Source organism: Trematomus bernacchii, unplaced genomic scaffold (genome assembly GCF_902827165.1).
Source record: "Trematomus bernacchii unplaced genomic scaffold, fTreBer1.1, whole genome shotgun sequence".
In the NCBI taxonomy this organism is placed as follows: Eukaryota; Metazoa; Chordata; class Actinopteri; order Perciformes; family Nototheniidae; genus Trematomus; species Trematomus bernacchii.
In genome coordinates, this window is record NW_022987593.1 from 5161888 (window position 1) to 5188535 (window position 26648).

Consider the following 26648-nt stretch of genomic DNA (forward strand, 5'->3'; position numbering starts at 1 on the left):
CTTAATGCACCACAGTAAGCCTCCAACTATACAACTACACATCTAGCCCATTCAAAGGATTCATAACAGTCCAGAGGTTGGAACCCAGCGGTCATGCACACAGAATGAGGGCCCATATTAGTTTTTGCAGCAGCGCTGTTTGATATTTGGTGTCAAAGTATTAATAGGAACATCGCAACTGCAAGCTCCGGTGAGTAAATGTATGGCAGCTCATGTCAAGGAGTAAAAAGAATTTGCCATCCATGTGCTATCCATGCCTTTTGATTTTAGCTAATTAAGCACCAGGCCCTCTCAACAACAGCGCTCCATGGAAACCATGAAAAAGCACATTGACGTCAGCTAGAGGCCTTCGAATGTGCCATCTGACAAAAGAAAGGACAGGGCTGCTATGCTTAAGGTCACAGCAAGTTATTGACTGACAGAGGTGTGAACATGTGAGGAGTTATGACTGCAAGCTGGGGAAAAAAAATCTGATATAATATTTTAGATTCAAAACAGAGAGTACATGGCAATGTCTGAAACTATGGGCAATACAAAATGTTGGCTACTTAGTAATGGTGCAAGCGAATACATGTTCTACAAGTGTTGCTGTAGAATTAAATACCCTGGCTCTCCACTTAAGTATTACGACTCATAGATCTTAAGCTTATTCATATTTTTTGGATAATATTGCACCCCTAGGCATTTTTTAGAAGCATTAAAAAGATTTGGGAAATATTAGAAAAAGGAGTCGTGGTGGGATTTCATCGATCGGCAACAAGACTAATTTGCTGATCCAAGATTATACTTACTAACTCAAATATAAAATATGCACAGACATAAACCTACCCATGGTGCTATTCTATAATTACCACATGTATGTTCTGTAAAATGGAGTAACCAGCTGTATTAAATTGCATTTATGCATACTGTTCACAGACTGTTATCTTGGATGAGTCATTTTTAATATTGAATTTAAGAAGAAGTGAAATGCAGTTCCAGTCACAGCTGGTACAGACATTAAGTTAATTACAAGTAAGGATTTATCAATTATGTTTGCTAAGACAATCTGCAGAGTCAGCTGACCGTTTCATACACAGGAACTAAAGAGCAGTGACAGAGTGATCACAAACCTGTGAAGCCGTGTCCGAGCTGATCCGTAACAACGAAGCTCAAACAATAAGGTGAGGACACGTCAGGTAAAATAAAGTGTTTCTATTTGTGCATTTCAAGGAGAGATTGTACCTATGGGTTCAGATTCATGATCTGCTTACATCCATGGAAGTCACACACAAAAATTACCCAAAAAGTACAGTATGTCAAAAGAAATAATTCAAACCGTTTATTGTTTTAAACAAAACAAAAACACAGTCAGTCTGTTGTATTCAGTGCCAGTTAAACTACAGGCTGTGTACAAAATATGGCTGCTTTTAGAAGCAGTTGTTTTACAAATATTGAGCAAGACTGTAAATAATTTTCTTAAAAGACTTTTTTTTAATCAAACAATTAAATATCAAAATGACCAATCATTAAGACAGAGAACACATGATGAAGAGAAATGGCACAATAAAGAATAATGGCCCTCACTTACTTCCCCAGATGAAGACTTGTGATGAATCTGATGAAGAGTACACCCTGTAGGCATGCTCCCTAAGACAAGTAGACTAGCGGTTTCCTGCATATTATAGAAAATACTGTGATAATTAAAAGTTGCAATGTGAAGCAATGAGACTGCATGTGGCATACGAGTTCATTAAGTGTTTCCTAAATGAATCTTAAGTGTATACCTGAAGCACTAGACTGTGCTGCGCTCCACATACAGCATAGACGGAGTAGCTGCACTTACACTTTGAAAATCAACCTTCAGAGAATACCTGTTTGAAACCTGTGGTTTTAATTAAAGGTTAAATGCTTAAATGTGATCATAAATGTCTATTTTTCAAGCTGGATGTTGTTATTTCAGTGTGTTGACTTTTATCAACGAGAGAAGACCTGTAACTAGATCTTAACACCTGATTATGTGGAGGTTTCAGTCACATCCAGATAACTGAGGGCCAATATCTTATAAACATGAGATGCAATCTACAGTATCAGTACTGTTCAGCCATCATTAATACTGTCAGGGACGACCAGCCGGTGAAGGGGTGGCTCCCTTGGCCCCTGCCAGTGCCGTCATTGTACTGTTCCCAGATATACCCTGTTTCAACATACTGTCTGTAAACATTATTGATGATGTTAGTCCTGAGTTCCTCATAAAGAGCAGCTGCCATCTCTTGGTATGGCCCTTCTGTGTTGCTGTAGTGGTGCAGGGCTCTGACTGCCAAGTAGTTGATGTTAATCCATATCGGTCCCCTCCAGTAGGGGGCGTCGTGTTCTGTGTTTCGCTTCATGTACATTGGATCGGACTTGGAGATTGAACGCAGGCCGTAGGGCGTCCACAGCTTGTTGGAGTCTCTCATGTCACGCAAGATGTGTTCTAGTTTGGGGGAATCCGGTGTAAGAATCTGCAGCAAGAAGGGGAACAAGCTAACGTAACCCAAAGCATTAACAAACTGCAGCTTAGGGGCCCGGCGGACTGAGCGCACGAGGCGCGCCACAGGGAACTGATGGCGAGGCTGTCCGGGAGGCACGTACACCTTCTCCTGCTGCAAGGACACAGCCTGGGTGTGGTTGCCAAAGTCGCTGAAAGCATGAAGTTGGTCTGACCAGTGGAGCTCATTCAGCTTGTCGTTGTCACTGAGCACATGGTGGGTGAGCTCATAGTCCTGATGTGGCTCGCCTAGAAGCCGCGCTATACTCGCCATGATGCCTGAGGATAAGGCCATCCAGCAGTGTAAATCCACATGGCGCTCTTCTGCTGATGGATGTGAGGCGCGAGGGTAGTCGTCCAGCCCAGAAGTCAAGGTCTTGGGATTGAGGAAAAGATTGGTGTCCTTGTCACGTCCACGCCAGCGGTATGAGTTCGGTAGGGGCCCCGTCTGTGTGGTGTTGTACCATTCGAACCAGGTTTTCAGTCTGGGGAAGAGCCGTCGGAGGAAAGGCAAGGTTGGTTGAGATGTTGCCTTCTCTGGATTGGAATTGAGCTGTTCTATGAGTTTTTGAAGGGCTAGGAACAGAGTGGGTGGGTTGGCGTTCTCGTTACGCTGAACTACGAACTCAGCTGGGACTTTACTGCGAGCCTCGTCTCCCAGGATCTGCTCACGGGGGATCCAGCCCTCCATATTTATCAGGTCTATCCAGTGAGCAATAGACTCTCGTGTCACCTGGGGGTCCCACTTGCTCAGCAGCAGTTGGTGAAAGCCCTCATCCCAAAGGAATCCTCGGGGAAAGAAAGAGCGTGATGGTACGGCTGTGAATAAAGCCCCCTCGGGGTAGAGGAGCGGGTATTCATTGTAGACCGACTGAACCACTGACTGGCCGTAGAAGTAGCCCATTCCCCCCAACATGTTGCTGAGCGCTGCCTTGCCAAACTTAACATGTGCCTGGCTATAGCCTTTGCTCTCCAGCCCAAAAGTCTTCTCAAACTTTGAGTCGAACTCCGCTTTCCTCCTCTCCAGCTCCTGAGTCATCACGGAGCCCACCAGTTGGTTGGGACGGCTGTGGAAACTCCCAGACTCAAACAGAACTTCTATCTGAAACGGCATTTGGACGGTCACCTGGTGAAGCACGAAGGCACCCTCTTTCCGGGTGTCAGCGGGTTTCTGTTGGTTCTGGTGGTGGGGGGGCTTGTAGGTATCTACAGCTATGTAATGCCTCTTCTCTCCAGAAGGAGGGCTGTAGACAAACCTGCGGTTCAGACTTTGCTTCACAATGTCACTGTGCTTCTCCAAGCCAGGAGAGACAGTCTGAAGATAGTTGTAGCTGAAAAAGACAAGACACTGTTGTTAACTTTTTTGTGTTTTTAAAATCGATGAAATCAGAGCAATCAGAAAAACCTTTAAATTATTTTTAGAAATCTCAAATGCACTAGCTATGTTTGTGAAGCCGAAGCCCAATGTGTCCTAAGTCGTGAGGGTCTCATATTGTAGTGGTGAGGTTAAGTGAATTGTAAGAATGACAGTAAACCAATATTAAGCTCCCACTTAAATCACCCATCTTCTTCAGCCACTGCTCAATCTTTTTCTATCAGTGCATACTGTACCTTTTCATTTTCTACGCTGGTCTCTTCTGGCCCTCATCAAAGTGTGAAATATTGTCGGTCCCTGGAGGTGTTGCCAGCAGAGAATCCAAAAAATACTGAAACAACAGTTCTTTCTGAAGGTAGATAAACACCTTCACTAAACGGCATCTGTGCCGTCCAGAAGAAGACTAGAGCCCTTTTTGAAAGGCTCGGTTTCTTTTAAGCTTTTCAAGGGATATATATATATATATATATATATATATATATATATATATATATATATCGTTTATTTAAGAAGGGAAATGCACATTAATCAACATGAGCACTTCCACGATGTAAATGTGCCAGAATGAGCCATCAAGGCTAATTTTCATCCGTGTATGATATACTTTCTGCTGTATTGTATATCAGGATGTTCATAAGACTTTTAGAATTAAGAAAACCTAATACCTTCAGTTGGTTTATGAAATGCTGAAAGCTCTGCTTTTCCTGCCATCTAGTGGTTGTTTTTAGTTTTTACCCAAATAGTAATGTAGGTTCACACAGAGAACAACATGCTATTACTACCATGTACCATCCCGATGAGTGATTCTGGGACTCCCACAAATGTCCCGCAGACGTCAACAAATCAGGGACATGCAAATGTGTTGTTTTAAATACATCTAAATAAGATTTTGTAATTCATCACACTATAAAATCACCTTTTTTTTCATTTTGTATGCATCATTCTTTTCCTGAAATGCACATTGCCTGTTAATGCAATATGATGATGTCTTCTTACCTTTGTATAAATGATTTATTAACACATGGCTTTTCAAACCCCTCACTGTTTGATAATTTCACTATTTGGATGAGCACATAAAAAGAAAAGTATGTTCTTTTTTGGAAAAATATGAAGTGATTTTCTGTTCTCCATATCTTTAATTCTGATCAAACTGAGCACTGGCAGTCATTCTATAGCATGCACACTTCAGCTTCCTTTTCCATCATCACGCTCTTTTGGAGCTGAGCTCATTTTAACACCTACTCCTGTAATCAAACACTTACCTTGCATATTTGGCACTGGATGATTCCCCGGTAACTGGCTTTCGGAAGGAGATCTTAAAGTTTCCGAGCTCCTCTGAGAAACCAGTGATGGATGCGAGGCGGCTTCTATCCTCAACGTGAGCCTCCAGTGAGCCCTGGGTGTCTGCTGCTGCGTAAAACATCAGGGAGATGACTGGCGCTTGAGGGGCCGAGCTCTGTTGGGCAAAGACAAAACAAAAATGATCAAAACTTGAATAAAAAAACATTCATCATAAGACATATCTGCAACTGGATGGTACACTTGTGGGTCATGTGAGGAAATATATGCTCATAAAGCTGAACAAATCACACTCACATGCTGTTTGGCGGTGATCCTCCAGGTCCAGTCTCCTCCGTGACCCCCACCCATCCTCTTGACAAACTCTGTGGTGAGTGTGAAATCGTTGTCTCGGATTTCTTGGACCCCAAAAGTGATCCCATCATGCATCATCCAGCCATAGCCTTGCAAACGATCCCCTTGCTCACAAGTGTGCCTCAGGTTTACGTCCATGTCCGAAAACTGACGCATCCACATCATACCTGGGGAGATGTAGCAGTGAAAGTTAAGTTATTTGGTTGTGGTTTACAACACAGAAGATGCACAAATACAACATTTGGAAGATGATTCAGTCTCAAAACTCACTGGCTGCATGCACCATGTTACCGGCCAACAGGGTTTTGAGAACAGTGGTGCTTGATTAACTGTTGGTACTCAACATCGGAAAATACAGTTCACATTGTGCTGTCAACTAATAAACAACATTGGTCTTCCAAATTGGCTGACAGGGTAAACAGGTAAACAGTCCCAGGAACTATGTCCAAAATATTCTTGAATTTGACAAGTGCCTGGGCTTATTTCCCAGATCTAGTGCAATTTAACATTGAAGATTTGATTGAATCACCTTATTACATCATTGTATACATTTCAAATTGGATTCTAATTAATTGAAGTAAGATGATGTAAACGTTTTAAATAAAGCTTACTGTATTGCACAGAATCAGTAAGGTTTAAGAGGTTAAAAAGCTCTCTTTGTGGTTTTCAACTCATTATTGTGGGGCTAAACTCGCTTTGTCATCATGATCCAAACATGGACACATGTTCATATGATATACGACATGTCTCTCACCTGTAACAATGGACCTGGGACTCCTGGTTTTCATGCCAAAGTAGACCTGAGGCCTGTACGAGCCCCAGAACCTCTCCGTGGAGACCTTGGCACTGCTGCTGTTGGCGTCCAGGACAGGGTGCGACGGGTGCAGCGTTATTACCCTTTTGGACAGACTGGACCGCATGTAAAGCGCGTAAAAGAACCAGATCAGGCTGAATATGCAGAGGCCAATGGAGATGTTGATGAAGACTTTGCCAATATCAACTTTCTTTTTCTTCTCTTTACGGGGAAATGCAGTGGGCTTCTCATCTATCCTTGGAGGTGGAGCAGCTTCACCGGTCACCACCCTTTTCCTCTGCCTGCCCATCCTGCCCTGCTGAAGCTGGAGACAAAGAGAAGATATTTGCATTTATAAAGTATTTGTTTTGTACCAATGACATGTTCATGAATATTTAAATATTGCTTTTAGACCAAGAATGGTAGTCCTATTGTAAAAAAAAACTAAAACTAAATAAATACACTGGTTATGGAGAAGTAAAGGAGTTGCACCATTAAGATAAAAGGAAAACTCAGGTTTCTCTTTTAAAAATGTATATTAATATAAAAGAGAATAGCTGATTAAACCAACATGTTTAAATAGACAAAGGTCTAGCCAAGTTAGACATAAACTAAATACATACAAATTGGTTGTGACAAAAAAGCAGTGCAACAAAAACAGATAAGGCATTCAGGCATTTTGCAGGTACATTACAAAAGAAATACAGGTTTAACAGCTTTCTGTCTGCACTATAAACTATAGCTATGTTTAGTTGCTAGTTAAACGGTACACCTAGCTTAACACATGCAGTGTAATACAGTCCTGAAACAAATCCTGCCCTTTAATGTTCTGTATTTTGTTTAAACTGTATTAGAGAGGCTGCAGTTTGTGTCGTGCTGTTCAATTGTATTGAGTATAACGATCATTTATTTCAATATTCTTTCGACAAAAACTGAAAGGGGGGGCAAATGATAAGGAAATAATCTAAATATTCAAACAAATGGATGTAGGATTTATTGAATGACTGTTATTTAAGGCAACATTATTCTAAGCATTACCACACACACTCACAAAGGAGTTCAGTGTTTCGTCCACTAAAGCAACGGGACATATTACCATTATTAGAGTACATACATTACAGTATTGTATAATAATTGCGTTAGCATTTAGTTAACGTCTTCCAAGGCTAAAATAAGCGGTTTAGCTAGCTTACGTTAACTCTTAAGGTACCGTTGCATGGTGTGTGATGGCAAAAATGGTGCAAGTACAGCGAGCATGTTAAACTTAAACTCTGCCTGTTAAATGTAAGACACATGGGCATGGCACAGAAGCCCTGACATACACCTGCTCTTCTCCTGACAGATTCCGCTGTATCTCTCCACTACGCCCCGGTTATGCAGCGCTTCCTGCTGCACGATACTCGCTAGTAGTGCTAACGTTATATCATTTTTTAGCAAAACCGACCGGCTATCGCTATCTAATGTGGCATTAATCAGTCAGAAGCTAGTAAATTTGCAACCAATAAGTACTTCTAGGTTAATGTTCATTGAGCAAATGATTACTAACCTGTCAAAATACCAAAGTCTCAGCTGCTCATTATCCGTTGCTAGCTTACTAGCCACTTCCTGGTTACTACTCGTTCCCACTGACGTGTACTTTGTTTCTTCTTCGACTTCCGTTTAAGGTAGGCGTTACAGTCTACAGACCTATATTTAATTTTCCCTTTTTTGAACATCATATATTTTGTTAACATCAGGGGTATTATAAAGTAATGAAAATGTCCTTAAATGAATAAGAAATAAAATTAAAATAAAGTTTTATATTTCAAATTAAATATTTGTTAAAAAAAGACTATTGGTTTTGATTGACCTTTTTATTCAAAATGTTTTTAAAAGTGCTACTTTGTTTTAGTTATTGGTAAAACATTGCAAAATTAGGTTTTATTTTTATGAATATGGCATTTCCCAAAAAATTGGAAACTGTACAGAAGAATTACCGACCTATGTATACGGCCTACGCTACAAGTCAAAAATGCTAACCTTTATTGGACAATTATTATTCGTATTGCAAGTTTTCTGAAATGTTTAGTTTACATATGCAAATGAGGCATGATCGTATCCATATATGTTAATTTTCATACAATTCAGGAACAGAAATCCTGTTGGATAAAGCCTTTCTCCTTATGGATCCATGATAACAGGATTACAATCCTGCTTTTATTTTTGTTGACATGATTTTTTTTTACAGTGGGAATTAGTGGGAATAAAACCGCTTTGCAACCATAAAAAATGAAGAAAGACTTGAATGTGACTGCAAAGTTTGTGTTTTTAAGCACTACGCAGATGAGATTTCTGTATAATAATATAATATATATATATATATAAATGTTATGATTTTGTTTGTGTTGAAATATGAACATTAGGCTTTATATTTTGCAAACGTTTGGCAAACAGGAGAAATCTATAGACTGAAATCAAAGTAAATTAAAAAAAGGTGTTTATACATTTTAAAATCCTTTTGAAATGTCACATCTCTAATATGATTCAAGTCTAGCTTGTTCATCATAATAAAAATAGATCATTTACATTTGACGTGTGGAAGGAAAAAATGCAAATATGACACTGTGGAGGGAAATATGTAGTTTTATTGAAATATATAAATTGAAGTTAATGTTTAGGGGAGTGTTTTAAACATTTTGCCGTTCCAAAATAAGTAAAGAGTAAAAATGTGATGTAGGAATACAACACATAAACATTATAGTCTATTTGACAGTGGACAGCTGCATGCATGCATGAATGTCCTGCGAATAACACCAGTTTCCAAAATATGAACCATTTAACATAATTTCCCTCAACCACTTATTTACACTGTAAGCATTATAAAGCTTTGCCATGAGACATGGTACCAGGTATCTTAGATGTACCATGGATGGGGTCACAAGTCAGAGAGAAAACAAAAAAATTAAAGCTTTGGCCTCAAACTGCTTCTCAGTTACAGGTTTAAATAAAAAATGTCTACACCTGCTCCGACCATTATTCATAAAGAAAGATGGGAAATAGACAGAAGATATATTGTTGAAAGACAAGTGGAAACATACCACTATGATCACAACTGATGAATAATCAACAAATGTGATTGATGTACATCTCTACTATACTTGCACAATAAACCACCCCTGGTTACTTTGAATCAATACTGCGGGCATGACCAAAAATAAATACAGAAAACAATTTTTGTTGCTTTTTAATGAATTATATATATATTTTTCAGACACATTTTTAACTTTCGTCAACTTGAAAAACAACCAGTGTCAGAAAAGAATATGCATAAATGAATATGCTTATCAATCAAAGCTGAGGTGGCCATTTTTACAGACAAATTAGACAGGTAAACCAGTTTAAAGTCAACTTCCTGATCAATTCTGCTCTCTACATGTTGAGCTGTAGATTTATTAACTGAAAATTCTCTAAGTGCTCTAAACATTGTATGCTTAATTTGGTTTTATTTACATACATTAACCCCAATATTTGTTTTTCTTCCAGAAAAAGAGCAACGTATATTTGCCCAAAGCAAGTTTCAAACACCCAACCAACCAACCAGTGCCAAATACTTGCTTTTTATGCTTTGCTTTATAAAGTTAACATTTGGTCTCAGAGGACCAAGATGCAATAAAAAGAAAACTGAACAAAAAAAAACCCCTTTCATAAAGGATCAGTAGAAATCACTTGTACCAGAAGGTACTAAGTATGTTGTCCTTGAAATAATTTGTGGCAGAAAATGAAGCGGTTTTGATCCTGTTGTTGAACCAAATTACTAAGCACTCTGAATGTTGAGTATGCTCTGTCTTTTAAGTAATTATTTTCGATAGCGCTCAACATTTAGCGAAGCAACAGACAAAACACCCAGATTCATCTCCCACACACCCCAGCCCGTCTACTCGTCTTTCTGCAGCGCATCGACCCCAAAAATAAAGAATTTTCTTACAAAAGAAATTCACAAACCGTGATCAACAAGATGAATGGAACTGATCGCCTGGGCGAATTTTTCGTCTACTTACACCAAACGTCAATGCTGGTTTGTGTAATGACAACATTATCAGGAGAGGAACAAGGAAACTTTAGACTGCCAGCACGCCCCGAAATCACGGGGGAAACATGTTTAAGCTGGAGAGGAAACTGGGTGAGGACCTGTAGACACCCCTCCTCTCCCTCCTCCTGCGGCTCTTCCTCCTGTGAATTAGCTCTTGATCACTCCACCGTCTCCTTCACTGACAAAGCGCTTCCGTCCCCTGGTGGTGGAAATACAGATTGAGAAACATGTTTAATGTAAATTCAGTATGCAACTTAATACTTCTTAATAAACTAAAATAACAAATAATTTAAAAGGTTAAAAAAGCTAGTCTTTTTATCGTCAACCAACCCAGTAATACAACCAAATTGAATCGATCCTTACAACAAGTTCTGTTTTTGTCTTTGGCATAGAGCTCCATTGTTTTATCAAAAACTATAGACATCAATGAGCTACACCGTTGTACTGGATGAAGTAATACTTAATATTACAGTCATCAGCTGTTTTTGAAAATTAAATGCAACAGATATAAATACGGTTATATAAATACCAGGACACAGGTGAAAGGTACAAATTAACCAAAGGAGAGCAAGCAGCAGGTTAAAAAACAAAATCTTTTTCAGGAGGAATCAGAAATGGAAAATATTGAGCAGTATTTTTATATAAATCAGCCACCAGGATTTTTTAAATTGTGGAAATTAGGCACCGATTGCACAGAATGTGTTGTGGCCGTCCTGGACTTCAGTGAAAGAGACTTTTCTCCGGTTTTATTTTCTATTCAACATTAGAGAGCCCAGCTGAAACCATGGTCAAAATAAAGCACTTAACGAGTGACTATGAAGCACCTTTTGTGCTTAATAACTGAGCAGGTCGCTGTCTTGCTGATCTTTGTGGGTGTGGGCGGGTTTGCAAAACATGACATGCAGAGACAAACAAACGATTTTGGCCTTTTCTGAGGATTTGTTGTTTAAACTATAAAATAACAACGGCCATTAGGACTTTTTTAGTTTTGAGATATGAAGACAAAAACTTGAGGTGCTGATTCAAGACAAGTTTACCTGGAAGGGCAGGCTTCCTGCAGCTTTTTGGTAATCACACCCTCCTTGAAGCAGAGGTCCACAAAGGTCTCCATGATGGAGTGAGCATGCGGCACATCCAGGTTGATTTCTGGGAGCTCGTCATAGACACGCTGGAAACCCTACATGGAGAACAGCATAGGAATTGTTTAACTCATGTGTTTAATGCACAATTATATTTATAACTTTTGATACTAGAACATTAAAAATGTCACTGACCCTGTTCATCTGATCCACAGTGATGAGGCCCGTTTTCCAGAAGGACTGCAGCAGCTTTATCATCATGTGACTGGCAGTGTCTCCTTTCGACTCCAGCACCATAACCACAACCTGAAAAAAGAGAATACAACACCTAACGTTTAAAAAAAAAAGAGAAGTGTTGCAATTATTTCTTTATTTATGTTTAACATCACAGCGAGCTGCAGAGTTCTCCACAGGGTGGCAGTATTTAACATCATTTCAAAACATAAGGAGCTATAATTTCATTACTTAATATGTAAAAAAAAACATATTTTAATTTGTAGTTATTTCTAGATACTATAAATCTGATAAGCTAAAACAACTCCAGCTGAGTGAATCCTTTATGAATGTGCTGCACCTTAAAAAACAAACAGCACTAAGGTCCAGTACATTGTGTCCACAACTAATCAAACATTTGGAAACCAATTCTTGATCACCTGTTTTTTTTTATTACAAAAACAGATGTCACAGAGTAAACATGTTCACTCAGCTACACCCTGAACATAATCACAGAGAAATTAGCACGGAGGATAGACAGTTCCATGTAATGCAAAGTGCCTTTTAATTTAAGATGTATTTGGACTGAGCTGTTGATGCATAAATTGCAAATGAGATTATCTCTGCCAGACACACGCTGTCCTTGGCAGAGAGCGGTGATGACAGTCACCAACCACTTACTAATTTTCCTTTCCAATTCACTTCACTTGGCTGTCTGACATGTTTGACATATCTCTGAAAATGTTATTTATACCTGCAAGTCTTACTCAATCTTCACATGTGTGCAAAACACTTAAGTTTAAATGTGTCTTTTACATATTGAATTCAGCTTCTGCATTCAAGTGTTTTATTCTATTGCTTTTGTTTGACTGTTTTCTTGATGAATATGTGAGAAAGTGTGTAGGGTTTTTCATGACAAATAACATAAAGTCTTCAATACCTCATAGACCAGTTCATGGTGGAAGTGTGGGACCTCCAGATCCCGCAGACAGTGCTCCGCCTCCGACACGTCTCCTGATACCAGGTACTCCTTCAGAAGGAGGTTCATCTGGAAACAAGACACACAAATACAACTTTGTTATTGAGGTTTCTGTGGCAAACCGGATCAAACGAAGCTGGAATAAAGTAAGACTGGAGGGGGTCGTTCTGCTGTAAAGCCTTTCAAATGTAATACATATCCTTTGGAATCTTTCCGTGAGGATACAACAGAATGGACTGCAAAAGTTTGTTTCTTTTCCTGTTAAGAGAAAAATCAGAGCGAGGGTGGTGATTGAGGCATGATAATTGATGGAATAAGTCTGTCGAAATTATGCTAAATATCCCACGTTCAGATACATGGACCTCGTCTTTATCTAGTGCAAGACTTTGTTTCAACACACCCAGGGTATTGTGATACTACAATAGTTACAAAAGTTAACATAAAATCTTTAAAAATATGTTTTTATTCACGGGACTGTATAAAAGACAGAGCTGAAGACAGAGCTCAATAACATCTACCCGTTGCTCAAAAGTATTTCCTCAATCCACAATATGTGGGGGGGATTATTAGAGCAATAACCTGACTTCCTTGGGAAATAAAACTCTGCACACATGTCTGATATATCTGGAAATCTGTCTTCGTGTTTAGTGGTGTGCATAAACGGTTCAGTCTCTGCTTTATTTGTAAGTGTTCATTTGTTATATAACGCTTACTGATCTGCACATGCACCAACCATTTCCCTTAAAAACCTATTTTTGGAACAATTAGTCATTCGCCTTGAGGGGAGCAACAAGTTCAAAACCCTCAAAGCTACACCGACAGTTGTGTAATTGGGTCTAATTCACTGAGCGTTGGGAATGTGTGGTTGTCCGAGCATCTGGGAATAACAATGTAAAAAATGGACATGCAGGGCTCTGACAGAGGAGAGGACGTAGAAGTTGAAAAGACAAGAAGAAGAATGCAAGTCATAGCACAACAATGAGAGGGAATCCGAAATAAAGTAAGAAGAGCGAGCAAAATAATCAGTTTGCTTCCTGCAGTCCAGCGTGTCGCCCTGAGGCTGCACACCACCAGGCAGGAGGTCAAAACTGGAAGCCTGCACCTCTGAGGCTTACACAATGCAGAGTGACAGAGAAAACATTGACGAAAATGCAATTGCTTAACAAGCACCGAATCTCTAAAATGCATAAATTACACACAATGAAGACAATTAACACTACACGACACGACACACACCCACATTAGCATAAATCATTCCAGAAATTCCGGATCATGAAACAATATGGTGCACGTGGTGTGAAGTGTTTGTGTGCGTGCGTGCGTTAGTATCCGTTAAAGGCTAGGGTGTGATTTTGTGTTTGCCCCTCCTGTGCCAATACCAAATTCTCAGGGGAGAAAAGTGCTCTGCTGACAATGCAAAATAGCAGAGGGTTGGCCTGTGGCTCTCTACCCAGCATGCATTTCTGCTTTCTGTTTACCTTATGTAATGTCAATAAAGAAGCAAAACGTGTCAATACAGAACACTCTGACCTCCTTAGTTTTAGTCTAATAACTCATTTTGAATATGGAAATGAGAAGGTGACTCATCAGTTTATTGTTTTTTTAAATGATCTTACCTCTCTGACGAGATGCTTCACAGGTCTCAGGCCTCCACCAACGCCCCACACATTATCTAGACGAACCATCTCCCTCTTCATGGTCAGCAGCACTTCGGCACGGTCTAAAGCCACTCTGGGGAGAAAAAACAACACCATAATATATTTCTTGCACTTAAATGGGCATTCAGTAAGTACATTCAGTCATTTTTTACTATGTTCAATCTGAATTTTCTTTAAAATAAAAAACATCTATATTGATTCTGACTTTTCTACATCCAACTCACAGGTTTATCATTACTTTGAGAAAAAAGATTATTAATTTAACCCTTTTAGAAGGGAAGATATGGTCATTTGTTCTGGGAATGTCATTTTCGAGCCTGAGACCTGAAAAACAGGCTCAGGGCTAAACAGGTTAAGTGAAAAGGAAGACGGGTTCCTCTTCAAAAAAAACTTTCCCAACACAGAGGAGGAGGAAATATGACACATTTTAGAACTGTCGCATAGAAGGTGGATTTCTTTAAAGGACTGTATCTGAATTTTTTGATTTGCCGTCTCGCCTCACCTGGCATGCTCGCAGTCCACTTTGCCCTTGTAAAAGTCCAGGAAAGACATGGGGAGGACGTGGTCTGCTATGGCTCTTGCTACAAACTGCCCTAACATCTGAGAGACATTAAAGAAAAAAACATCAGAATGCAACTCCACATGACATATGCTTTGTTACAGCACTATGACACAATATAAACACCTACCTGTGGAGCCTCTGGTGTGTCCAGTATGAGGTCTGGCAGCTCTTTGAGGATCTTGTCGAAGGCACGGGCCATTTCACTTTGTGACAGCATCTTGCCTGACAGATCGGACAGCAGGCGGGAGGTCAGCTCTCTGTGGCTGGCTTTGCCCTCCAGGGACAGGGACACGGCCAGGGAGGAAAACTCGTACTTATGTGAGCCCAGGTTGAGCCCCTTCAGCAACATCTGATAGAGAGAGGACGAATAACAGAATTAGAATCCCTTTATTCGTCCCACAGAGGGGACATTTGCATTTGTTACAGCAACAAAAGAGCTAAAGACAGCTTAATATTAACTTGACATTAAGGTCAATTGTCAATGAATGAAGTTTGAATAAGTTAAAATGTAATGTAGTCACAGAACCATATAGTCTCTGATCAGTACTGATGTAATCTTTCTATACATGTTCTACATCATTGGGTTAATCCGTCCAAACCTGATCATTGGTGGTCAGCAGTGAGAGGAAGAGGAAATGCTTCATTTGAAAATATTTACCTGGACCTCTTTCGTGTCTCCGTGTTCAAAGTACTCCTGTACAATCGGGTTCACCATTTTCTCCAGTTCCTTCTCATCTATTTCTGGCACAACTGTTGCGTAAACGGTGTCCCCCTGTGGAAGTATAAACATATCATCAGTCCATCCGTGCACACATGTATGCACAACGAAGTGGATGTGCATTCAGTATTACAAGCCGTCAGTTATCCAAAAAAACAGGTATGTTAAATGTTCACTATCAAGGTTTCATTGCAAGTTTTCATGTGCAATGCAAGTCTAAAAAAAGCTATACCAACAACCATTAAATAGATAGTGCTTTCTGTCCCCATGCTATCCCGAGGTGGTGATATAACATAAGCCTCTCTTTCATCTCAACTGTTTGCATTAGTGTCAAAACCCGTCCAACTTCCCTTTCAGGTTGTGTTTCTTTTAACAGGAAGAACAATTAATCATTGATAAAATAATGAGATTAGCATCGATTGAATACATTCAACAACAACAACAAAAGCCTACAAATGATAATAAAACTAGAAAAACATTTAAGCTGGCTCTGATTTGTCCTGTCAAACTTGACCATAAAAACTAATCACTGCATTGCTCCTGTGGGGATTGTCCACAGTATTGAGTATGTAAGTCGCTTTGGATAAAAGCGTCTAACAAGTAACATGTAATGTAATGTAATTGTTTTGACCTGTACTGATAAGACCAAGTTTATAGAACAGGAAAAGAAGGATTGTAGCTAAATGTCCAAAACGCTGATTCACTTTCCGGTTGTATAAGCTGTTGCCTAAAAACAATGTGGACTGTAGAAGGGGATGTGAGAGAAAACAATAGTTTATGGCCGAGTACAGGCAAAACTGAACCTGTATTTTACACGTCTTCAACATGGAGGCCTGATACTTTAAGGCATAATCAAAGAAGAGGAAAGGCGGCATGCTTTAGTTTCCACTACATTGCCCGATTTTATTCTTAATACTTTTTTTTTTTTTTGGGCCTTTTCCCACGTACAGGATGACCGGCAGTGGCTCAGTCAGTAGGGGCTTGGACTGTGAGCCGTAGGGTCGCCGGTTCAAGTCCCCGACCAGACCTAAAATATGGAGTGTGGACTTCTACTTGGAGAGGTCCCAGTTCACCTCCTGCCCTGCTGTGGTGCCCTTGAGCAAGGCACCGGACATCCCCCTTCCCCCCCCTCACTCCCCGGGCGCTGTACAATAGCTGCCCACTGCTCCTAGTACTAGACTCCTGGTACTAGGATGGGTTAAAAGTAGAGAACAAATTTCACTGTGTGTGTGCTGTGTGCTCTGCATGTGTGACCATTAAAGAGGGTTTCATCCCTCCCAATTCTATTCTATTCTATTCTACCTGTGAGTCGAGAAATCCATCAGCTGACCCCCTCAGTCTGGTTCAAAGGGCACCGTCTGCAAATCAACTCCGTCCCCGTTCCCTTTTTAAAAATCACTTTCTTTCCACAGCCCTCCTACTACGTTCAAAGCCAAATCAAACAGGCTTTACTGGGCTGTTCCCAAAACTGTTATCATTTTTTTTTCTGACAGAAGGTCCGTTCCCACCCTGAATTAAGTCGGTGTGACCTGAGCCTGGGGCAAACTAACTCAAAAATAATGTTGATTGTGAAGCAATGGAGCCACCTGGATGAAACAATCCTGTGTGTTTAAAAAAAGGTATTGGCCAAATCATATAGACTGTAATGTAGAGTCGCATTTCCCAATTGATTCATACTCTTTGATCATATGCCATCCAAGTGATCGATGCATTGTGTAACTCAGAGATGCAAGAGAGCATGTGCATGTTTTATGAGAGTGTACGCTCATTATCTTGTTCGCAGAGCAAAGCCTCTTTTATATTCAGCGTGTTTGAGCAGCAGCTCCTCAACATCAGCATGTTTGTTTGACACAAGAAATAAAAGGTGTCAGCTCTGATCACCGGGCCTCTTTGGAACAAAAAGCTGCTCGGCACAACAGGTCAGCCCATCAACAACTGAGATAAACTATCCTCTGCTCTTTCATCAGCAGCAAAAACAGATGAGAGTGTGTGTGTACAGACTGCTGACAGTCAGGTAAAGGAAACATTTTGGATCAACCTCAAACGTGCAAAAGAAAGAACACATTTCCCTTTATCTTAGTTGTTTTTCCAGGTCAAATTGTCAAGTATCTGTGGCCAATGTTTTTAGGTTGAACATTTTAAAGATTGCAATTTGAATCAATGATAGAAAGAAATCCGACTGGTTTCAGCCCTCGTTTAAAGGTGGGGTAGGTAAGTTTGGAGAAACCGGCTCGAGTGCGCTAGAATTTGAAAATACACAACCGGAAAAAATCTGCCACTTCCTTACAGAGCCCCTCCTCCAACACACACGAACGCGCACATGACCAATGAGGGCACGAGATAAGTTTGTGCACAGATGGAAGGCTGACAGGCAGGTAGGCCATCCAGTTATTTTAGCCGGGCCGGCTAAAATGATTGGTCATGCTTTTTACAGTACTACGGCTTCCACAGATTACATTTTTTTTATGGATTTTTTGTCAAAGCACTTAAGATATTCATTGCTATCGGGATGTTAAGAGCATTCCATGGAATATAACAAAAAGTGTATCTCGAGCCGGTTTCTCAAACTTACCTACCCCACCTTTAATTGTTGATAAATGTAAGTATTGTATTTACTCACAGACAGCTAAGAGGAAATAATGTGTAATGACAATTTGTTATGTTATAAGCACAAAACCTGGGGCACATTGGAGACCCCAATTCAAGTCCTGCCTGCATCATTTTTCATTTCCCTTCTTCTCATTTCCTGTCATCTCTCTACTGCCATACATGTCTCTAAAGACATACAATGCCCCCCCAAAGAAAAACAAATATTTAATCAACAAAATGTAATTAAAAAAAGCACAGAAATCAAGCTTTGTGTGAGAGTCTAAACTCTTTAACATTAATTTGATGAAAGATCCAGATCTGCTGTACTCGCTTACCTGAGAAGACTCATCGTAGTTTGGGTCTCGCATATCAGGCTCCTCGTCTTCATAAACCATCCCTGCGGCCCCCCACACTCCTTTACCTCCTGCCCCACCTGTAGACACACAAACCATAAACACATGCTCAGCATTATGATGAAATGATAAAGCCATTGGCTGCAGGGAATGAAAAGTGGATCATGCAACAGTTTTCCAACCAACATTATTGCTACTGTCAACAATCAGCACATGTGCAAAAAATATATTCTATTGTCTGTCGTTTGGTTTAGGTTACATAACCGGTCCGCGGTTTATTTACACTAAAAAATTCTGTACATGTTTTGTTTTTACAAGAAAAAGGGGAGCACATGTCTTAACCGCTGCTCTATAAAGTTTATATATAACACAACACCTCTTCTATGCTACTATAACATGGCTGTGAGTGTAGCTCAAATGTACCTTTTTTTGGCAGCCCTCTTCCTTTGCCGGCCCTGGATTTGCGGTCGCTGACGATGATTTTGCCCTTCGGACTGTTAGGGTCACCTCCTGAAGTTTCTCCCGATTCGGAGAAGGACTCGCTGGTGGAGTTGCGGGATGACTTGCGCAGGCGGCGCTTGGCTTTGGCTTTAAGTCGCGCCTCGTGGAGCGCTTTCTCCTGAGGGGTCCAGTTCCCGTTCACCTCCGCCTCATTCAGCAACTCATCGTCAACCGTGTAGGGACAGTTCGCCTGGGCCAGGTTGTCTTCGAAAGAGAACACCCCTGTGGTCAGAAAAGGGTTTATATGGTTTATATTTTGCCAAATGAGACGATAACACCAAAGCAAACAACGTTGTCATTCTACTGCCATAATAACATTATTGGGCAGTTAAGTAGACCATCTTGCGTAAATTATGTGGACACAATAGTAACAGTTTGGGGAAGCCTTTACCGAGACAATGTCACAGTGCACATTGTTACAGAAGTTATTGTAGGTCTCAAGACCTCATTCATGCTCTTGTGACTGAATGGAGCAAATCACTGCAGGTCACACTCTTTTGGATTCAGGTGTATGCATGTTAAATCGTATTACAGTGGATACATTTCAGATGCTATATTTTTACAAATGTTGTCAAACACTTTACGAGAGTAAATCTGAGGCTGGCTACAAGCCTAACATTAATGCTTACTACCAACACATTTCTGCCATTTTTGTAAAAAGACAAAGTTATGTTCTGCATGTTGTTGCTGTACTTATCCTTATCTCATGACAATAGCGAGACATATTTTCTTATGTATGGCTATTGTAGGTAAAAAGAAAACTGCACCAACACCTTTACACCACAGCAACACCAAAGCTTTCTGGCTATGTGCCCTACAGCCAGCTCCATATGTCAGGGCCATGTTGTGCGTATCAAGCCAAAGGTCATGTAACACTCAAAAGATTACACAAGAGGATCAGCAGCAGATACGTTTATAGACAGTCTTTAACACCTAGCAGCAGATGTTAAAATGTAGGTGTGATATTTAGTATCAAGTTACTTTATATACTATTCTGTATTGATGAAAATATTGTATATAATAACAAAATATGGCCTCTACTAGGTATGGGACGACAACAACATGTGCGACTGGAGTTTTACTGCAGGCCTGGGGGGAGGGTGGGACCAAACGGGAACACATGCCTGAGAAATGCTGACACGGCTGTTTGACTTTTTTCCTACTCTGTCTTCTCGCGATCTGTCCGCGGCTGCTAGAGTGGACCTGACTACATATGGCATGTTTTGGGCCATGGCTGGTCACATGACCAGGCGGTAGTACATAAACAGAGCAGGAGGAGGAGGAGGAACGTCTGAGGGTGTAATGAATACTTGCAGTCCTTGTGCAAGGGACCATGTGTCAATTTGAGTTATGGCCCTATATATTACAGGTCATGTATAAAACACGAGGAGGAACATTTCCAGAGCCAAAGTAAAACTAACTACCTAAAAAAGCTGTCTGTATTCCGCAAAAAGTACCAAATGGTTTTACCTTGGGTAATTATAATACTTCTGGCAAAGGAAAAAACGATTAACTTGCCACCTTCTTTATAAAAGAAACATTTCAAAATGACCTTGAATGTTTTTCTTTGAGTTTGAATAACAAATGAAAGGAAGCCCCTTTGTGCAAAGCAGGACCCCTCCTTTAATTAACCTGTTGCAGTAAGAGCAGCACCACACCCTGGACTTTAGAAACTGTAAACAGCCGGCCATGTGTCATGTCCTCCTCCTGTTCTTCCCTCATGTTTGCCACAAGGCCTGCCAGCGCACTAAATTGGAAACGTACCAAGGGCAACGAACCAAATTACCAACCAGCCAATTGGAAAAGAGCAGAAAAGTAGGAAGGCAGAAAAGTCAGAGCTGTCTTCTAAGAACGAGAGTTGCTAAACGAGAAAGGAAAGAAATGCAGACGAGCTGAATTCATTGTTAAACTCTGCAGAGATCATGTGACTTCAGAAAGGTTCTGGTGTAAAGGTTTAATCTATACTGTCTCATAAAGCTGCAGCAACAAACGCAGCTGTCTTAAAGCCTTGAAGACTCCCAGAGCACAACCAAATTATACCAAACCACACAATGCTGTCATGGTGGTTTTCAAAACCACCCCCACATGTAACCAGTTTTTAAACCCAGGCGGATGCAGGCCAGCAGAAGACCTCTGCACTACATGTTGAGTAGAAGCTGTCCACAGCCATGTGGTTAGTTTTAGGTCTCCATAGAGAAGCAGGGGTCATGAATGAGAGGGTCAGTGGAGCACAATTCCTCCATGAACAGTCCTAGGTACACTGACAGTTAATTTAACTATAATTAGGAAGTATTGCAATTTAGGTGAAACTGTCAAATTCTGCACTATTTAACCCCCCCTGCTCAAAAACATGTCATACTAGTATGCGCAGAATGATGCATTTTCAAGGTTTAACACAAGAAGGCTGTGCATACTTCTCTCTCAACGAGGAATGTTGTTTTTTGTTTACATTAGGCATATACATACGGGCATGATTTATGGAAAGTGTTCCCAGCAGGCACATTTTTGTGATGAGCATTTGCATATTCAGAAATTACAGATTTTATAATTATGTTTTCTAGTAGTAACTAAGTTATCAAGTTTTTTTTAGATTGAACTAAATCAGAGGATCTGAACACATTTTGAAAAGGACAGCAACTAATGCAACTTAAAGCCTACTAAACTGACTCACTTGTTGTATTCATTTCTGTGAATTGTAACTTGTGACCACCAGCAGTTTACGCAATATATATATATATATATATATATATATATATATATATATATATTATATATATATATATATATATATATATATATATATATATATATATATATATATATATATATATATATATATTTTGTATGACTTTGTACAAATTATTTATAGTTAGAAGGTACGCAGTTGGTGATTTAATCTGCACAAACCAAATAACTAAAAACGCATGTTTGCTAGGCTTTATGTTTTCGAAAATCTACTTAAAAGTTGATCCTCTGTCCACCTACGCTCAGAAAATACATGCCTTGCACTCTCTAAGGTCAAACAACTATCTGCACAACAAAATAGGGGACAAAAAAAAACTGCCCTACTGTATAATGTCCTTTAGTGTGTTTATCTATCAAGGGAGAAAGGGTGTGGACGTCTTGGGGGTTTAACGGTCATTTCATTTAATGAAAGGGGAAGAATTTTACAAAAACATGTTTTAGAGACATCATGTAAACGTTGTGTGCCAAGGTGATTCATGTTTAAATAAACAACAGCAGGGGAAGTGCCACACACGCTCCAAAAGTTATAAAAATACAAGGGTTGCCACTCGTGAAACACGGTAATGTTTTATTTATGCAGGAAGGGAAAAATGAACAACTAAATTTAATGTAAAGTTGTGCTGTTTCGCTGACTGTACTTTTTTGAGTCCCCCTCTGTAATGGCTAAGCAACAACAGAGACAAAGTGCATGCTCAGGGAGGTGCATAAAAGATTAGAGCTACTTAGATAAACGGTTAATAGGCTAATTACATGCTTTTTTTTTTTTTTAATCAGACAATCACATCTGCACAGTACATCTCTACTTTGCACCGGTTGTTTTCTCAGCTTCAAAACTGAACATCTTGTGCAAGCGGATGGTGTGAAAACATGTTTTCATGAATGTATGTGGGGGAAAGAGGAGGTGGTAACAAAAGAAGAGGGGTAAGACAACTAAATATGTACTCGGCAGGACAGGAAGAAATCTGGTCTGACATGTATGGCTGTGGGTTTCTATAGGATGCTTGTTACTCAAGTATTTACCCAAGAAGTTAGTGAAATGAATAAAATAAATTCAGAGTCACATAGTGTACAAAGACACATTATGGCAAAACCTCACAACTCTCATAAATGCAAGTATTCATGGAGAGATGGGCACTATCAATAATCTGTTTATATTAAAAAAGAATCTCTAATTTACGAGGAAAAAAACCGACATTCTAAGCCAGGATGACCGATCATTTGGGAATATACGTGTTGGATCAGACTGTGCTATAAAGGTTAACATGGTAAAGACTGTTGTGCTACTTCATTGACCCACATGTGTTGGGGGAGTTGTTTTCCCAGCACAGACAATAGAGTCATTGACAGTCTGCATGACCACCTCATCAACAGTGGCTGCTCAATCAAGCGTGGCCGACCTTCCTTGAGAAAAAGGCAACCAAGTTCATGCAGAAAAGCCCATCTGTGCCCTGGAGCACCGGCTGCTTTCTCACACACTAACATAACACACCAGTAACAAACCGTGTGGTTTCTCACATGCAACAATTTACCTCCGTGGAACCTTGAGTGTGTGTGAGAGTGTAACACAAATATAGGAATTATTGTGCAGAGGTGTGAGAAGTACTCAGATCTTGTACTTGAGTTAAAGTAGAAGTACCATAGTGTAGGAAAATTCCTGCATTCAAAATGTTACTCAAGTAAAGTACAAAAGTATAAGCATCTAATTAAATAAAAGGTACAAAATAAATGTATGAAGTGGAGTAAAAGTATACCATTAACCTCTGAATTGTAGAGGGGTAGAAGTACAAAGTAGCATACAATAGTATCTCGAAATTGTACTTAAGTACAGTACATGAGTACATGTACTTAGTTACTTCCCACCTCTGTTAATGTGTGAAACCACTCACACATAACTTACAGTGCTAACAATACTACTACTTATGTAAGTCTTAAATACACAGCAGGGGATGATAAATTATGTAAGGCTTTCCTATTGGCTCATATAGTAGGCTATACATGTCGACGTCATCGCCAGTCTGAGAGGAAAAAAAACACGGGATCCAGTGTACCATAAGTGAGATATCAAAGATTATTGAGAAGATATCACACATTACTCAGACAATGTGGAGAAATGACTCGTTAATTATCGTTGCTGCTCAGATTGTGCTTCATGTTGTTGATTTTTATACCCATAAAACGTCGTGTTCTTTAAGCATTTCCTTGTAAAAATATGTCTGTTAATGCAAGAAAGGGGCGTGCATCGTTGTACGCTCCGATAATGGGTCTAAATCTAAAAAGGGCTAACACAAAAGGTGTTGACACACAAGTAGGTGATTAAGGAACCGTATATATTTCATATATACTCTCAAGGGAGACTAAAATCAGGAACCAAAACAGCTAAGTGTAACTCATGCATGTAGTCTTTTAACGTCAAAAACACGCAGCAGAAAAACAGCCTCTGTATATCAAAATGCACTCAGCAGCAGCGCTAGTGTGTGCAAACAACGACTTGTCAACGCGGAAGTAAGCATGGTGTCCTCGTCCAATCAGAAACACGAAACGGTTAAATGCACAAGCAGTTCAACAACAACACCGTAACAAAGCACCGTTTAAAAAAAAAAAAAAAAGGGTAACGTGTTTGGGTCTATTTGCAGCGTGAATCAAACAAAGCTGCGTCAGTGTGCAGTGACTGTTGCAGTGCTCTGTGCGTGTGTGCGTGTGCGTGTGTGTGTTCTTAACAGAGCACATGGTGGAGTATGGCTGGTGTTGCAGCCCATCCCATACAGGACAATGGATTAGGCAGAGCACGCCAGCAGGCCCGTCCGTGGCTCATTGACACTTTGCACCGATGAACCACACACAGCCAGCCCGGGTTCAGTTACTCACCGTCGGCTTTAGGAGCAGAGGACCACGTATCCACTTCGGTCGCCATGGCGCTCTCCAAATGCTCGATTAAAAAACCTCACGGGGAGCTTCTCCAAAAAAAGCAGCAAGCCTCACGTCTGCAGAACAATATATTAAGTACAGAACTGTCTTCGACAAATGGCAGGTGCTGAAGAACACAAACTGAAAGCCTGGTCGCTTTTTGTGTCGTGTTGCACGGTGTGAGCTGCAGAAATCAGAAAAAAAACAATGAGATTTAATTACATAGGATAGCAGAATTTCGAAATTATAAGGCAGCGAAATAAAAAGAGCTTTTCACGCTCTTCTCAGCGTTTACGGCTGGGAAGAGTAGAATAACGTGGCTTTGAAGTAGGTTCTAGTCTGAGAGCATTTCAGCTAACAACCTGCAAGATAAACAAAGTCTGTTTTTAACTTTGCAAGAGAGAGCCGAGGGGGTCACGTGAACACAACGCGGATGGGGAGTGGTCAGAAAAGGGGGTGGGTGCTGGTCCTCTCCGACCAATCACAGAGCAGGAAGAAACACGTCCACTGTAATGTACACAATAACAACATATAGCCTAATGCTTATTTGCCTGAATTACCTTATTACAAGGACAAACAGCAACGATTAAGTCTTTATTGCATTAAGCTCATATAGTTCTTTATATAGATATATTTTATAGTTTTTGTTTTGGCACGTCAATGAGGTATTTTATATCTAATTGACTATTCTCATATGTATCTCCTTATTTCCAAGCTGGGATGTGGTTGTTGTACGTAGGCTTTTTTTAAACAGAGATTTAACTAATACTTGTTTATTGTATCAAGTGCAGTTTTACATAATATTTACCAGTACAGGACTTCTGTATTTGTTGTTGTGCTTCATTCCCAGTATAGTATTTTCCAAGGAAGTCAAACACTGCCCACAAATACTTGAAAAGGGGAAGAAAAAAAACTACAGGAATAATTCATGATGTAATAGAGTAATAAAGGTACTTGCTGCACATAAAAACATCTTATTAATCACATTGGAGGTGTTTTTGTCTTCCAAATTCACACCACCAGATGGAGCTACATTTGGTTGAGGGCCTATCAGCGTTTAGGAGCCAATAGCAAATTAGCAGGCAACTATAGTTTGACTTAAAAATCTGCAAATGTATAAAGCTCATATACATTTGGAGGCACTATTGCTTCACTAGATATCAGATGCTTTTGTACCCTCCACAGGAGCTACTGGGCCTCCTCTCATCTGCCTCAGAATATGAGTATCTATGATGAGAGAGTTAAGACACAACAGTATCAGGCTTGTAAGAAAATGCCTCAAAAAGTGTCCAATAGTTCCATATTAAACCCCTGTTTTTTCCACTTTCTTTGCAACTGTGCGGTGGTTAAATGCAACCCATGCGGTGGTTAAATACATATGCATTTGGGAATAAAAACATGAAAGATAGACTGCTAAATGAAGGTCATGCAAAGCAGACCAATAATATGTAATATGATATACATTTAATTCTGGAGCATTTGTGCCCAGAATGAAATGTGCTCCCCTATGGTTTGGGCAGTTTTTGCCTAGTAATACAGCCTTGGTAATAATAACTCGTTTTTCTAGTGGGACACAAAGGTTTTGGACTTCATCTCATCTCATCAGGGGGAGAAGAGCAATGCAAACACACAGGTCTTGTCTATGCATATGGCAGTATTTCATATATTACAACTATGTCTAGCAACAAGGGACTGCAGATGTTCTCACACTGCATGTTGCATTTGACATCTCTGATAAATAATGCTGCCTGCAACACACGATCACACATTTGAAACACTTTTTTTTCTTGTAGTTACTCCTGAAAAGAGGATTTTTTTCCATGTAAGTGCAGCTTGATGATTCATCCTGAGTCACAGGGACAGCCACTCATGAGTGGGTGTTTGTAGCTCTTCCCTGCTGAAATAAGTTCAGTGCATTTGCTTTTTTTTCAAAGCAGAGTACAGCTTG

General features: G+C 40.0%; 2 protein-coding genes across 3 annotated transcripts; both read right to left on the bottom strand.

Moving 5' to 3' along the window:
- Positions 1-1304: 1304 nt before the first annotated feature.
- Positions 1305-7995, bottom strand: mogs (mannosyl-oligosaccharide glucosidase). 2 transcript variants are annotated; one of them, XM_034130143.1, is made up of 5 exons: positions 7877-7995; positions 6292-6655; positions 5481-5704; positions 5147-5340; positions 2070-3840 (listed from the first exon to the last, which is right to left on the bottom strand). In XM_034130143.1, exons 2-5 carry the CDS (start codon positions 6638-6640, stop codon positions 2070-2072), a joined length of 2538 nt encoding a protein of 845 aa, XP_033986034.1. In that variant the 5' UTR covers positions 6641-6655; positions 7877-7995. The 2 variants fall into 2 exon arrangements, with proteins under 2 accessions (XP_033986035.1, XP_033986034.1); XM_034130144.1 differs by lacking the exon at positions 7877-7995 and having other exon boundaries at positions 1305-3840; positions 6292-6640.
- A 941-nt stretch (positions 7996-8936) lies between these two features.
- On the bottom strand, positions 8937-25090 carry pdcd4a (programmed cell death 4a). Its single transcript, XM_034129503.1, has 11 exons — positions 24662-25090; positions 18974-19273; positions 18533-18630; positions 15549-15662; positions 15018-15239; positions 14831-14928; positions 14287-14401; positions 12632-12739; positions 11674-11784; positions 11437-11576; positions 8937-10598 (listed from the first exon to the last, which is right to left on the bottom strand). The coding sequence occupies exons 1-11, from the start codon at positions 24705-24707 to the stop codon at positions 10547-10549; spliced, it is 1404 nt and encodes a 467-aa protein (XP_033985394.1). The 5' UTR covers positions 24708-25090; the 3' UTR covers positions 8937-10546.
- Positions 25091-26648: the final 1558 nt, after the last annotated feature.